At 43.1% G+C, this 14,377-nt stretch overlaps 1 protein-coding gene across 1 annotated transcript; it reads right to left on the reverse strand.

Moving 5' to 3' along the window:
- Positions 1-321: 321 nt before the first annotated feature.
- On the reverse strand, positions 322-12,206 carry DONSON (DNA replication fork stabilization factor DONSON). Its single transcript, XM_073668358.1, has 10 exons — positions 11,779-12,206; positions 7,899-7,970; positions 7,598-7,798; positions 6,672-6,850; positions 4,681-4,859; positions 4,307-4,424; positions 3,529-3,627; positions 3,067-3,265; positions 2,531-2,737; positions 322-2,224 (listed from the first exon to the last, which is right to left on the reverse strand). The coding sequence occupies exons 1-10, from the start codon at positions 12,100-12,102 to the stop codon at positions 2,087-2,089; spliced, it is 1,716 nt and encodes a 571-aa protein (XP_073524459.1). The 5' UTR covers positions 12,103-12,206; the 3' UTR covers positions 322-2,086.
- Positions 12,207-14,377: the final 2,171 nt, after the last annotated feature.

Genomic DNA, 14,377 nt, shown 5'->3' on the forward strand with positions numbered 1-14,377 from the left:
ACGCAATATCTCACCGTGCAGTCACACTGTCCGTATTTCGTCCGGAGTCGCGAGCACGTGATCCAGACTACTTGCTAAGTGGATATCGGCAAGCGACCAGTGAGCGTATGGTGCCACACCTCGGGGATTCCAAAGCCCGGAATCCGTGTTTAACGCCCTCCATACGGTCACTATCAGCTTCACGATAGCCCAATTATTAATATTCTCTGCCACCACCGGCCGAGTTTGAAATATAATACAGGCCTGGCCGGATGTCTGCGTTTTGGTAGCGTATAAGGCTTCGGGGAAGGGAACGATTACAGAACAAAAGAAACAGAACTATTAAATTTTATATTTAATCTAAAAGGGAGGCAGTGTTTAGGAAAAATATATACAAGGATGTTACAAAGGAGACATTAAAATACATACGCAGTTACATAAAATAAACAGGGTAAAAAGAAGATAACTTACACTATACAATCACGGAGACTATTCAATATAGGTGGAGGAGGGGCTCCCCAGTTGGATTATGCTGTTATTGAACAGGACCCGTTGCTTATAGTTCTTATCCCCCCCTGGCAATGAGTGCTCCTGTCTTCTCCATAGATTCTCTTATACCTTAGGGGGATCTGGCCACACGCCCCTGGTGGTGACATCATGTGGACCGGTCTCCAGCTTGTACATTTTTTTATTAAAAACGCTAACTTGTGATAACTCATCGCTCGTTGATCGCAGAAGCATGCAAACTACGCCATTTTTCCCCTTATGATTTTATCTTTATTTAGAGATCACACATCACATAGCTGCAGTCTGCTATTCTGGTGTTTTTGCGCTACAGCTCCCTGATTTTGGTTACAGCCCTGGAAAACTACCTATACATTCCTGGGCTGATTTGGTCACTAAACATATGGGTCCCGTTACTGTCGGACGTATGGAACTCATAATATTTCATATCGGAGTCCGTTTGTCTGCAAATTTCCCATTGAGGCTCGGGAAGCAGCCTCACGTGTACACACAAATTAGTGCAAGCCTGCGTTTTAATTACCTCCTGCGTCTTTCAGAGACAAGATGCTTGCTTCCTAAGGAAGTTATAACACTCCTTGCCTGGCATCGTTTGCATAAGCTACTTCCCAGGCGTGTGCTTATTGGGGCTTTTGTGCTGAGGAAAATGGGACAGCTCGGTGTTGACAAGTGGTAATAATTTGCAGTAAAACACTGCATAATTGTCATCTCTGGACAAACACTACAGCAGAGGGCATGGGAAAAGGGGCTAATATTCTGTTAATATGTCCCTGACAGGTTATCATTTTTGTTTCCTTCAGGGGACTGGATGCACAAAGAACTAAACTGGAGATTGTGGGCCCGGCCTCACAAATGCTCTTCTGGATGAAGAGGCAAAAATACCCAAAATCTTGACATAAACAAGAAGTATGGGAGGTGCTATAGCTGCAAGGGAATTTCTATGGATTTATAGTGGGACGTCATGTGGTGGTGCCCCAATATTTTTCCCCATACAAAGTAAATACATCCACTATAACAAAAAGTAGTAATGTTTTGGAGTTTAATAGATATATCATATCCATGGTCAATCATATATAAAACAATTAAAATCAGTCTGGCAGTGACATCACTTAAAAATATGATTTTGCAATCACATAAGCATTTTTTTTTTCCCATCATTTTAGGAATCCACAGTAACATTCATGAGTGCCATAAAACTGTGCCAAAACTAGACACCCCTGCGGGAGAACCTTGATCTTGCAGAAATCCAACAGTTGCAAATAACTTTAAGGGTCTTAAGCAGGTTTGGGTTTCTGCCCCCGACCAGGGCGACGTGAGGCCCTAAACGAAACGTTTGGATTATAGAATATTTAAAAAGCTAAAAAGGAAGTTCCGCTCCCACATCCAGCGCAGGCGCGGGACACGCGTCACCTTCAGCAGCTCTTTTCCTCCACCGACCACCGCTTTGTCTAGAAGAAAACCTGGTCCTGCCCAAAAGTTATCACTTCCACACTTTCTTCTGATGAGGAAGGAGCACTTTCTGGCAGCGAGCGCAGACAGCACACACAGGAGGTGAATCCGTCCGTGCTTCAGCTCGGGAGAGCAATCAACATTTCCAGGTATATTTGTAGTCATTAAGCTCTAAATGACGCAACGAGAATTTTCCCAGTGTAGATAACTGGGTGAATTGTTCTAGCGTCAGAGGATGAAGACCACAGTGTGCCAGTTCTGCGCCGTCAGTCTCCTAGAAAACAAGGGAATATCATAGGATCATTGAGTTTTCCACATTAAAAAAAAAAAGTGAAGAATCAACTGGTGGTGGCTACTTCCGATCCACTGATTTTCCCTGTGCAGGAACGCTTATGGCCACCACCATGCAGGGATTCTGCAGCGTCACTTGAGCGGAGAAGCTCTGCAGTTTTCTACACAGCAGCCCTCACCAGGACCCATGTCCCTTCGATCCCCATCAGTAGAGATGTTTACTGAGTGGCAACTGGCAGTAAATGCAGGTTTGGATGTGTTCACATAGGAAATGCTATAGACGACTCACCTTGCAGTTTTGGGGATGGATGGCCGTGTTGAAGACTGTCGTTGGCTCGTGTGTGTACAGAGATGCTGAAAAACTTCCTTTCTGTGCGGCCTTAAGCAGCAGCGTCAGAGAATGCACCGTATGTGGCATCACCGGGCCGGTAATCTCCAAGCTAAACTGGTCTTTATATCCAGACGACACCCGAGTTTTCACATTGACCGTCCTCGCCTGCGGAGAGAGTGGATGGGACCTGTAGCATTAGACATTAAATTTTCAAACTTACCCCTATTTGCCATATTCCCCATGCAGAACGGCGTCGTTGTGATCCCACATTTTGGATCCCCTTCTGTTACCTAAGGCGAGCTGTATGATCTCATCAAGTCCAGCATAGTCATCTCTTCAGTGATCGCCAACTATTGCAAAACTACAACTTCCAACATTGTGAGAGCTGGCAGGGCATGCTGAGAGTTGTAGTTTTGCAACAATTGGAAAAAGCGACCCATCAGGACACCTATACCTTTAAAAAAAAGCTTCTGACAAACATTATGGACCCTTACTTTCATGGTGTGCATCGTAGCTCCCCTGAAAGCCACTGGTGACAGCAGTGTGGGTGGCAGTCCTGCCTGCGGACCTGCGGCGGCCACAACGCTCTTACAGTTGATCAAAAAGTTGAGTAACGTGAACGTATTTGCACCTTTGACCAATACAACAGATTCCGGTCTGTGATCCAACTTCACTTCATTTTTTTCCTTACGTCTGTTGCAGTTATAGTCAAGGCAGGAACATCATCCGTGGGTCAGAAATTGCCACAATAATATCACAGGGTCAAGAAATTAAAGAAAGTGTTCAAGTCTGTCGTCTGCAATAATAAATGCTTAATATAGGAATACCCAAGAATTATTATATATTTTTGTGCAAGAAACTCAAAAATGAGGATGCAGCGAGATGCACTGGCGTCTACACCACCAATCTCACAGATCCGGCTGGACCGCGAGCTCGGCATTGCCAGGAAAGGATACAGTTTGATGGATATGGCATCTGGCTTTTTAATTTTGTCTTCAACTCCCATCTCTTCCAACCAAGAGAAACTTTCATCTTCGTCGCTGTCCACTTCTGCCCTGAAGACAAAGTCGTGTCTCACTCACATGTACAAGCGGCAGATTATTATTAGACTTTTATGGCGCATTGACTGCGTACATCAGTCTGGTTCTCCATATAAGTCAACAGAACATGTGGAGGCTGAGATATGAGGATGTTGTGTCTGTCTACACGTGGGGCTCAAAAAAAAAAAAAAAAAATGGAGACAAACTTTCTGGAGACCAACAAGTGTTAAGACGTGTATCCTCAAGGTTTGAAATGGTCACAGAAGATTATGAAAAAAAAAAAAAAAGTTTCTGCTTTTCCCTAAACCAGCGCCATGACAGTCCTCAGACTGCGTTTTGGAATTACAGCTGACTCGAATGTTGCAATACCTAAGACAGACAATAGTGGCGCTGTTTTATTTTAATCAAAGAAAAGGCGGTGATGTAATCTCACGACGTCTTGAAGTACAACCTCGTCCACTACTTTTACATTGATGACCTATCCATAACAGCTGATCAGTGGGGGGTGCCGGGTGTCGGACCCCGGCCGATCAGACATTGATGACCTGTCTTAAAGATAGGTCATCAATGTAAAGTAGTGGACAACCTCTTTAAGTGTGTGTGCACGCAGGTTGGATACACAACGGGTTTTACAAAAAAAAATTAAAAATACAACGTGCAATGTAGTTACAGCGTTTTGACAATTACTACATACTCCTCTCCTTCGTGCTCAGCTTCCTGAGTCTTGTCGTCAGATTCACATGTTGATTCGGAGGCTTTTGTCTTTTTATTATTCGGCTCATTGGTGACGAGTGGGAGAGAGAAATCGATTCCTAGACGGGAAAAAAAAAAAAAAGGTTTTACAAATCACTGAACCAAGATAGTAAAACTGTTGTGTATTTTAAAGGGAAGGATAATGGGGCTGAACATCAAACTTGTACTAAGTGATCGGGAAATTAGACTACAATGATGGGAGTCAGTGTGTGTGATGATGATCAGTACAACGCTGCAGTATATGATGGCGCCATATGATGGTTTCTGGGATCATGAGCTTGTACTGAGTCAGTGTAATAAGTTTTAGTGATTTACCTTCATTTTTCATGGCTTCCCTTATGCCTCGTGTGGTTGGAGACATGACGGCCGTGATGACATCGCTCCCCGCTATCCCGGCTGCCCGGAACAGCACCGTGAACTGATACGTGCAGACGTAGAAGTACGGACACAGCTTGGCTTTCAGCATGTTATACAAAGAGGTGAAGCTAAGAGCCCTGCAAGGAGAGAAGGATCAGAGATTGTCTGGATTCATCTATGAAGCGTGGAAGGAAAATAGTGCAGCGTGCATCAGCTGGAGCGACATACAGTACAGACCAAAAGTTTGGACACACCTTCTCATTTAAAGATTTTTCTGTATTTTCATGACTATGAAAATTGTACATTCACACTGAAGGCATCAAAACTATGAATTAACACATGTGGAATTATATACTTAACAAAAAAGTGTGAAACAACTGAAAATATGTCTTATATTCTAGGTTCTTCAAAGTAACCACCTTTTGCTTTGATGACTGCTTTGCACACTCTTGGCATTCTCTTGATGAGCTTCAAGAGGTAGTCACCGGAAATGGTTTTCACTTCACAGGTGTGCCCTGTCAGGTTTAATAAGTGGGATTTCTTGCCTTATAAATGGGGTTGGGACCATCAGTTGTGTTGTACAGAAGTCTGGTGGATACACAGCTGATAGTCCTACTGAATAGACTGTTAGAATTTGTATTATGGCAAGAAAAAAGCAGCTAAGTGAAGAAAAAAAAGTGGCCATCATTACTTTAAGAAATGAAGGTCAGTCAGTGCGAAAAATTGGGCAAACTTTGAAAGTGTCCCCAAGTGCAGTTGCAAAAACCATCAAGCGCTACAAAGAAACTGGCTCACATGAGGACTGCCCCAGGAAAGGAAGACCAAGAATCACCTCTGCTTCTGAGGATAAGTTTATCCGAGTCACCAGCCTCAGAAATCGCAGGTTAACAGCAGCTCAGATTAGAGACCAGGTCAATGCCACACAGAGTTCTAGCAGCAGACACATCTCTACAACAACTGTTAAGAGGAGACTTTGTGCAGCAGGCCTTCATGGTAAAATAGCTGCTAGGAAACCACTGCTAAGGACAGGCAACAAGCAGACGAGACTTGTTTGGGCTAAAGAACACAAGGAATGGACATTAGACCAGTGGAAATCTGTGCTTTGGTCTGATGAGTCCAAATTTGAGATCTTTGGTTCCAACCACCGTGTCTTTGTGCGACGCAGAAAAGGTGAACGGATGGACTCTACATGCCTGGTTCCCACCGTGAAGCATGGAGGAGGAGGTGTGATGGTGTGGAGGTGCTTTGCTGGTGACACTGTTGGGGATTTATTCAAAATTGAAGGCATACTGAACCAGCATGGCTACCATAGCATCTTGCAGCGGCATGCTATTCCATCCGGTTTGTGTTTAGTTGGACCATCATTTTTCAACAGGACAATGACCCCAAACACACCTCCAGGCTGTGTAAGGGCTATTTGACCAAGAAGGGGAGTGATGGGGTGCTACGCCAGATGACCTGGCCTCCACAGTCACCAGACCTGAACCCAATCGAGATGGTTTGGGGTGAGCTGGACCGCAGAATGAAGGCAAAAGGGCCAACAAGTGCTAAGCATCTCTGGGAACTCCTTCAAGATTGTTAGAAGACCATTTCCGGTGACTACCACTTGAAGCTCATCAAGAGAATGCCAAGAGTGTGCAAAGCAGTCATCAAAGCAAAAGGTGGCTACTTTGAAGAACCTAGAATATAAGACATATTTTCAGCTGTTTCACACTTTTTTGTTAAGTATATAATTCCACATGTGTTAATTCATAGTTTTGATGCCTTCAGTGTGAATGTACAATTTTCATAGTCATGAAAATACAGAAAAATCTTTAAATGAGAAGGTGTGTCCAAACTTTTGGTCTGTACTGTAGCTCGGTGGGACCCGACAGACACGGATCAGTCAGGGGCGTCTGCTGTGTGAGCACCCAGCAGGTGTGTACAGCACCGACCACACAACCACTTACCACTCGCTCATTAGCACTTGCTGCAGAGCTTCATCCTGAGTCCAGGGACTATTTTTCCCCGTCATCTTGCGGTCGGCTCCAATCCTGGGGAAGAGCTGCAGCCATGGAAAGGTGGGGTGAAGCCAGTAGACGAGAGCTTGCTGGAACGCACAGCGGAGATCAGTGGACGACTTTGGCTCCTGTTAAAGAATATAAAAAAAAAAAAAAGGGAAAAATTAAAAAGGAGCACCAATTATTACACCAAAATTAACTCCGAATTAACTCCTTAACACGTTCTGTATATTTTTATTACAGGCCTCTAAGAGCCGAGCCTGCACCATACGTGGTAGATGCCGGCTGTGATCACACACAGAGCATCCGCCTGTAACAGCAGCGGCCGGAGCTGTCTCCGTTCGCTGCTGTTTAACCATTTAAATGCCATCGGCAATTGTGATTGAGGGAAAGCTGATGGCTAATCAAAGCTGTTAACTTAGGCGTATGATCCCGGCCCGTGACTTCACTATATACTCCAATACCGGGAGTAAAAAAATAAACTAAAAATGCCGAAAATGAATAAAATGTTATATACATACATATATATTTTTTAAATTAATAATAATAAAAAAAAAAAAATCTATTGAGTCTTAGTGATTGCATGGGTCTGAAGAATCAGGTCCGCCAGTTCATTTTTACCGCACAGTAATACCAACACCCTAAAAAAAGGGTTTTTTTTTACAGTTTCACCCAACTCAGAATTTTTTTGTCAGCATATTATATAGTAAAAAAAATAACAGTGTGATGCAAAACTATTATTTCACTGTGGTTTTTAAAACTTGAAAATGGTGCAAAGACGTAAAAGTCTTTGTGCCACAGTTTTGAGACAAGTCTGGGTGAGGATGTCTCAGCATCGTGTGTGATATAACACTTGATGAAGGAGCCCCCATTACCGCTATACTGTGGGGTAGGCTGACTGGAGACGCCCGGCAGTGGAGGATGAGGCCCTGAGCTTCTTCTTGGGCTTTTAAGTGGTCAGTCCAGGTGAACGGCTGAGAAGAGGTGAACAGCAGGCGCGTCTTCAGACTCCAGTCCGCGGGGTACGTGACTGATGCATTACATGGCTCGGGTGTCGGAATAGGTTTCTCTGGAGTCTACGGGAACAGCAAGAGAAAAAGGAGACACCTCAGTAATAAACACAAGAAAACCTCCATAAATCACACAGGAAATCACGCCATCTTGTGCTGCAGATACCTGAGGTTTTGTAGTTGCCGCAGGGTCAGAGTGAAGACTTTCCTCCCAAATTACATCGTCAACTGAATGATGCTGAAAGACAGAAGAAGTCATAGGTGATTTTATTATACGAGGACCTCCATAAAAGGGTCCCCCGTCCTATGCCTAACATACGGGACATTGACGTGTTCACAAGAGGGGCCCTAAACTGCCCAGTATGAAAGGAGCCCTACTGAGCATGTGCGACCGCTCCTCCATAGGCGTGGTGGTCGCACGTGCTCACTACTGCTTCATTGTCAGGATTAGTGGAAGTCTCGGCAGCCGAACGTAAAACAAACCAACATTTATCACGTATCCTGTGGATAGAGGCAATATATTGGGCAGAATACAATACTGAAGGAAAGCAGTCATAAAAAAAAATAATTATTCTTTAAAGTCAGATTTTTATGTTACATGTATTATGAAAAAACACTGGCAATTTTTTTTTTTTATTACAATCGTTATTAAAATTTATATTTATATATTTATATTTATTTATATATATATATATATATATATATATATATATATATATATATATATATATATATATATATATATACACACACACACATACATACATACATACATACATGTAGTATTCAACCCCCTGCAGATTTAGCTGGTTTGATAAGATGCAAATAAGTTAGAGCCTTCAAACTGCAAACGAGAGTAGGTTTTATGAACAGAAGCATAAATCTTACAAACCAAAAAGTTATGTTGCTCAGTTGAATTTTATTAAATTTTAAACATAAAAGTCTGGGTCAATTATTATACAACCCCTATGTTTAATATTTTGTGAAATAACCCTTGTTTGCAATTACAGCTAATAATAGTCTTTTATAAGACCTGATCAGGCCGGCACAGGTCTGTGGAGTTATCTTGGCCCACTCCTCCATGCAGATCTTCTCCAAGTTATCTAGGTTCTTTGGGTGTCTCATGTGGACTTTATTCTTGAGCTCCTTCCACAAGTTTTCAATTGGGTTAAGGTCAGGAGACTGACTAGGCCACTCCAACACCTTGACTTTTTCCCTCTTGAACCAGGCCTTGGTTTTCTTGGCTGTGTGCTTTGGGTCGTTGTCTTGTTGGAAGATGAAATTACGACCCATCTTAAGATCCTTGATGGAGGAGCGGAGGTTCTTGGCCAAAATCTCCAGGTAGGCCGTGCTATTCATCTTCCCATGGATGCGGACCAGATGGCCAGGCCCCTTGGCAGAGAAACAGCCCCACAGCATGATGCTGCCACCACCATGCTTGACTGTAGGGATGGTATTCTTGGGGTCGTATGCAGTGCCATCCAGTCTCCAAATGTCACGTGTGTGGTTGGCACCAAAGATCTCAATCTTGGTCTCATCAGACCATAGAACCTTGAACCAGTCTGTCTCAGAGTCCTCCAAGTGATCATGAGCAAACTGTAGACGAGCCTTGACATGACGCTTTGAAAGTAAAGGTACCATACAGGCTCGTCTGGAACGGAGACCATTGCGGTGGAGTACGTTACTTATGGTATTGACTGAAACCAATGTCCCCACTGCCATGAGATCTTCCCAGAGCTCCTTCCTTGTTGTCCTTGGGTTAGCCTTGACTCTTCGGACAAGCCTGGCCTCGGCACGGGAGGACACTTTCAAAGGCTGTCCTGGCCGTGGAAGGCTAACAGTAGTTCCATAAGCCTTCCACTTACGGATGATGCTCCCAACAGTGGAGACAGGTAGGCCCAACTCCTTGGAAAGGGTTTTGTACCCCTTGCCAGCCTTGTGACCCTCCACGATCTTGTCTCTGATGGCCTTGGAATGCTCCTTTGTCTTTCCCATGTTGACCATGTCTGAGTGCTGTTCACAAGTTTGGGGAGGGTCTTAAATAGTCAGAAAAGGCTGGCAAAAGAGATCTTTAATCCACACATGTGAAGCTCATTATTCTTGGTGCCTGAACTACTTCTTAATACTTTAGGGGGACCAAACAGAATTCTTGTGGTTTGAGGGGTTGAATAATAAATGACACTCTGAATTAACTTTTAACGTTTTAAAAAAAAACAAAAAACAATATTTGCTGCAGTGCATTTCCCACTTCCAGGCTGATCTACAGTACAAATGTCACAATGCCAAGTTAATTCCGCATGTGTCAACCAGCTAAATCTGCAGGGGGTTGAATACTACTTGTAGGCACTAATTTTATATAATATAATATAATATAATATAATATATATATATATATATATATATATATATATATATATAGTAATCATGAAATTTTTACACTGGCCACTGGGGCTTTTTAAGACTCTTAATGTCCTTTTTGGAAGCATTTTCATTATCATCAGAGGCAGGAGTACACTGACAGGTGACACCTTTATACACCGCTGATAACACAGGATCCACCAATCACAATAGCCGATGTCACAGCTCACATCCTCCCTTCACAATCGCCTTTGCACACGCTCATTAGACCCTTCAATACAAAATGCAGGGTCAGAGTCTGTTCATTGCTGGTAATGTACGTGTGTTATTTCCTGAATAGAAAGTTAGAGTCTAAACAAAAAGAACAACCCAGTGGCCGGTGTGAAAACTGCAAGATTTCCAATTTTTTAATACAGTTTGTGATATTTTTTTCCCATGACAAATGTAAACAAAGTGAACACCAAAACCTAACTTAAACAATAGGACATTTTTCAGACGATTGCTCCACTTTAAGTAAAAAAACCAAACCATGATTTAAGTACTTTGATGATCTATCCTCAGGATCGGATGTATGGAGGTCATACACCCAGCAGCCCCACCAATCAGCTGTGTGCAGAATGGAACACCACAGCGCCATACTGTGTAGTGGCCGTTCTCCAGTACTGCAGCTCAGCTCCTATTGAAGTGAATGTGAGATGATCTGCAGTACCAGGGAACGGCCACTACAGGGTGTACGGAGCTGGTAACTGCTGATCAGTGGGGACTCTGGGCGGCAGCCCCCACCAATCTGAAAGATAGGTAGTCAATATGTTAATTTTAGACAACCCCTTAAAAAAGTGTTCTGGGGCGCTAATAAAACTAATAAAGGGGTGTGAATTATTATTTTTAATCCAAAGCCCCAGTATCGCCCTGTGAAGGGCTCTCCCAAGTTGGCATCACAGTACATGATGTCACTCAACACCAAGTCACATGACCCTGGCAGCTGGCTGCTGTGATGTCCCTTTGGGCAGGGGATTGTACCTAAAGGGCTATTCCTATTTTCATAAAGGGGTATTGCCGGACAGTGCTTGTAAATGAAAACAATTTTCCAATTTACTATTAACGAAATTTCAGCCTGTTCTTCCAATATTAACACTTGTTTTCAGCTCGTTGCCTTGGAGACCGTCCACCACTGCTAGACAGCCAAACATGATCAGTGCTTACAAGATTTTTTCTATTGAGCTTGTAAGCACTGCTGTGAAGCTGACCAGGATCGCTGTTACCTCCTAAGCTCCACCCACTTTAGGGCAGTGTCAACAAACTAGACTGCAATGGTAGTCAGTCGCCCAGGAGACAGTGGTCCAACAAAAATAATAATAAAAAAAAAAGTTAATCAAAAATGGAGACAAATTCCAAAGTAAAAACTGTTACTATCTGACAATGCCCCTCTGTACAGGTGGGATATGGGGCAGGAGAGTGTTCTGGGGACACAAAATCCCTTTAAATACAAAGCGGACCTGAGAGAGAACTAGGGCTTGTCGAAATCACATTTGTCACATGACCACCTATAAGCCAATAGCAGTGAAGGACGGTGACGTAGCGCTTTCTGATTGGCTCCGTTCTAATCCTGCCCTTTTGAAATGGCATTGGATCCGCAGTGCGTATCAGCGCGCCGCCGCTAGAGGGCGCTCCTCCTCCTCGGCGCTCACCTGCAGGTTCTCCTGCTCCTTCGCTGCCGGCAGCGCCCAGCTCTCCTGCGGGCAGCACTCCGCCACACTCTCCGCTCTCTTCTTTGCAGCGACCGTGTTTTCCAAACTGGCGAACGGGTTCCTGCGCTTCCCTGGCCCGCTGCCGCTTCTTTGTGGTCCCGGAGAGAACGGCCGGACTCCAGGAACCCGCTTGGTCACATCTCCCGGAGAAAACAGCCCTGTCCTGACTCCAGCCTCGCTGCGGCTCCTCCGCCGGCTCAGCCGCAGGATCTCAGACGGCTTCTTGAAGCTGGGGGAGTAGCCGGGTAACTTGTCGGAGGACATGGCGGCCGCTCTCAGGATCTGCGGACCGACCAGCAGCAGCTCATTCCGAATGTGGCGCGCTTTCCCTGGTGACGTCAGGCCCCGCCCATACGAAAACAGGTTACCGCCTCCTGCAGATACTGCCCGTCACCACCAGAGGTCACTGCTGCTTCTCGATAAATAATGGTGCATTACTCACAACCACCAGTAGGTGTCGCTACATGCTTACAATTCAATTACATATAAAATGATAATTGTTGAACGTGTTAAAGGGGTTTTTCACCTTTAGGGATAAATATTACTTTTTTTTTCTTATTAAATGCATGTATTATGGATAAAGATCACTCTTTGTAATTGGGTTTCAATAAAAATGTACCATTTAATAATAATAATAATAATAATAATAATAATAATAATAATTTTTATTTTGATAGTGCCAACATATTCCACAGCACTTTACAAATTTAATCATTTGCCTTCTGTAGCCTCCGCGTTTGCATTGTACACTGCTGGAATGAGTTAACTAAGAGTTCATCAGTGAGTTCATTTTGATGGTCTGACAGGGAATTTGTAGCTCATTAACCTGTCTTTTTCTGGGCTCCTTTCCGCTGATTTCTGACTACAGACTATATCAGAGTTGAATGTGCAGGAAAATAAAGAGTCTGTAATAACCAAATGGTAAAATATTTTAAACAAATTACAAAAATGATTTTAAATCCCAAATACATGTATTTAAAAAATTTAAAAGAGCATTAGAGGTGGACTATCCCTTTAAATATAAACGTGTCTTTTTTTCACCATTCAGTTGCAGCTTTATTTGCAGGACAGGAATATTCTCCTTGTGGAAAGAATCATTTAACGCATCACCTTATTCTGTGCTGTTAATTAATTCCTTTATATTCTGTACATATAAATAATACCCCCATATACAGTACATATAAATAATACTCCCCATATACAGTACATATAAATAATACTCCCCATATACAGTATACACAAATACCACCGTATACTGTACATATAAATAATACCACCGTATACACAAGACTCATTGACTTCTATGGGAGAATATTGCAGTCTGTTTGAGGTATTTGTGCAGGGAGGTGGAAGACGTGAGCTGAGACCATCATCTGTTTTGAATGGTGTATCCCATGTTATCTGTATATACAGTCATGGCTGAAAGTGTTGGTTGCGGGGTGCCAGTGGGTTGCCATGACAGAAGACCCCCGTGCCTGTCATTATGAACCTCCTGTGAATGCCGGTTCAAGACCGGCATTCATAGAAGATCATAATTTCTGCTGTACATAGCAGTACTGAAGCCCTGCTATGTATAGCACAGGCGATCGGACGATTGGAGGTTCAAGTCCCCTAGGGGGACTATTAAATACAGTACAAATTGTAGAAAAAAAAAGGTTTAAAAAATATGGGAAAAAAAACACTAGTTCATATCACCCCCCCCCCCCCTTTTCTCCATTGAAGATAAAACAAAAAATAAAAAAAATACATATATTTGTTATCGCTGCCTTCAGAAATGTCTGATCTATCAAAATATTAAATAAATTAATCTGGTCAATAAACGATGAAACAAAAACCAAATCACCAGAATTACGTTTTTTTGGTTGCGGCAACATTGCAATAAATTGCAATAAGAGGCGATCAAAACATCGTATCTACCCCAAAATGGTATCAGTAAAAACCTCAGCTCAGGGCGCAAAAAAGAAGCCCTCACCCAACCCCACGTGAAAAATCAAAGCTTTACCGGTGGCAGAAAATGGCGACTAAATGCAGAAGAATTTTTTCATCTACATTTCCTTTTTTTTTTCACCATGTAAAAAAAACCTACATGTTTGGTATCTGCGTGCTAGTACTGACCTGGAGAATCATATTGCCAGGTTAGTTTTACCATATAGTGAACATGGTAAATAAAAAAAACAATTGTTGAATTGCAATTTCACCACAATTTGAATTTTTCCCAGTTTTCCAGTGAATCACAGGATAAAGTGAACGGCGTCATTCAAAAGTACAACTTGTCCTGCAAAAAACAAGCCCACATGCAGCTATGTGGACAGAAAAATAAAAAAGTTATGGCTCTTGGGAGAAGGGGAATGTCACACAGGGTCACCCAGATCCCACCACTGTTACACCTTTGTCACAGATGACACCGGAGGGATCACACAGATCCTCCCACCTCTGTCACCAGCTGTCAGGAAACACAACTCCGCTGCCTCCAATCGTCAGGATAATTACGCAATTGGCTGATGAGTGATGGACGAGGCAGCAACTGTTTCCACTACTA

Source organism: Phyllobates terribilis, unplaced genomic scaffold (assembly GCF_046119375.1).
Source record: "Phyllobates terribilis strain yellow unplaced genomic scaffold, ASM4611937v1 Scaffold_2__4_contigs__length_985480577, whole genome shotgun sequence".
NCBI classification, from domain to species: Eukaryota; Metazoa; Chordata; class Amphibia; order Anura; family Dendrobatidae; genus Phyllobates; species Phyllobates terribilis.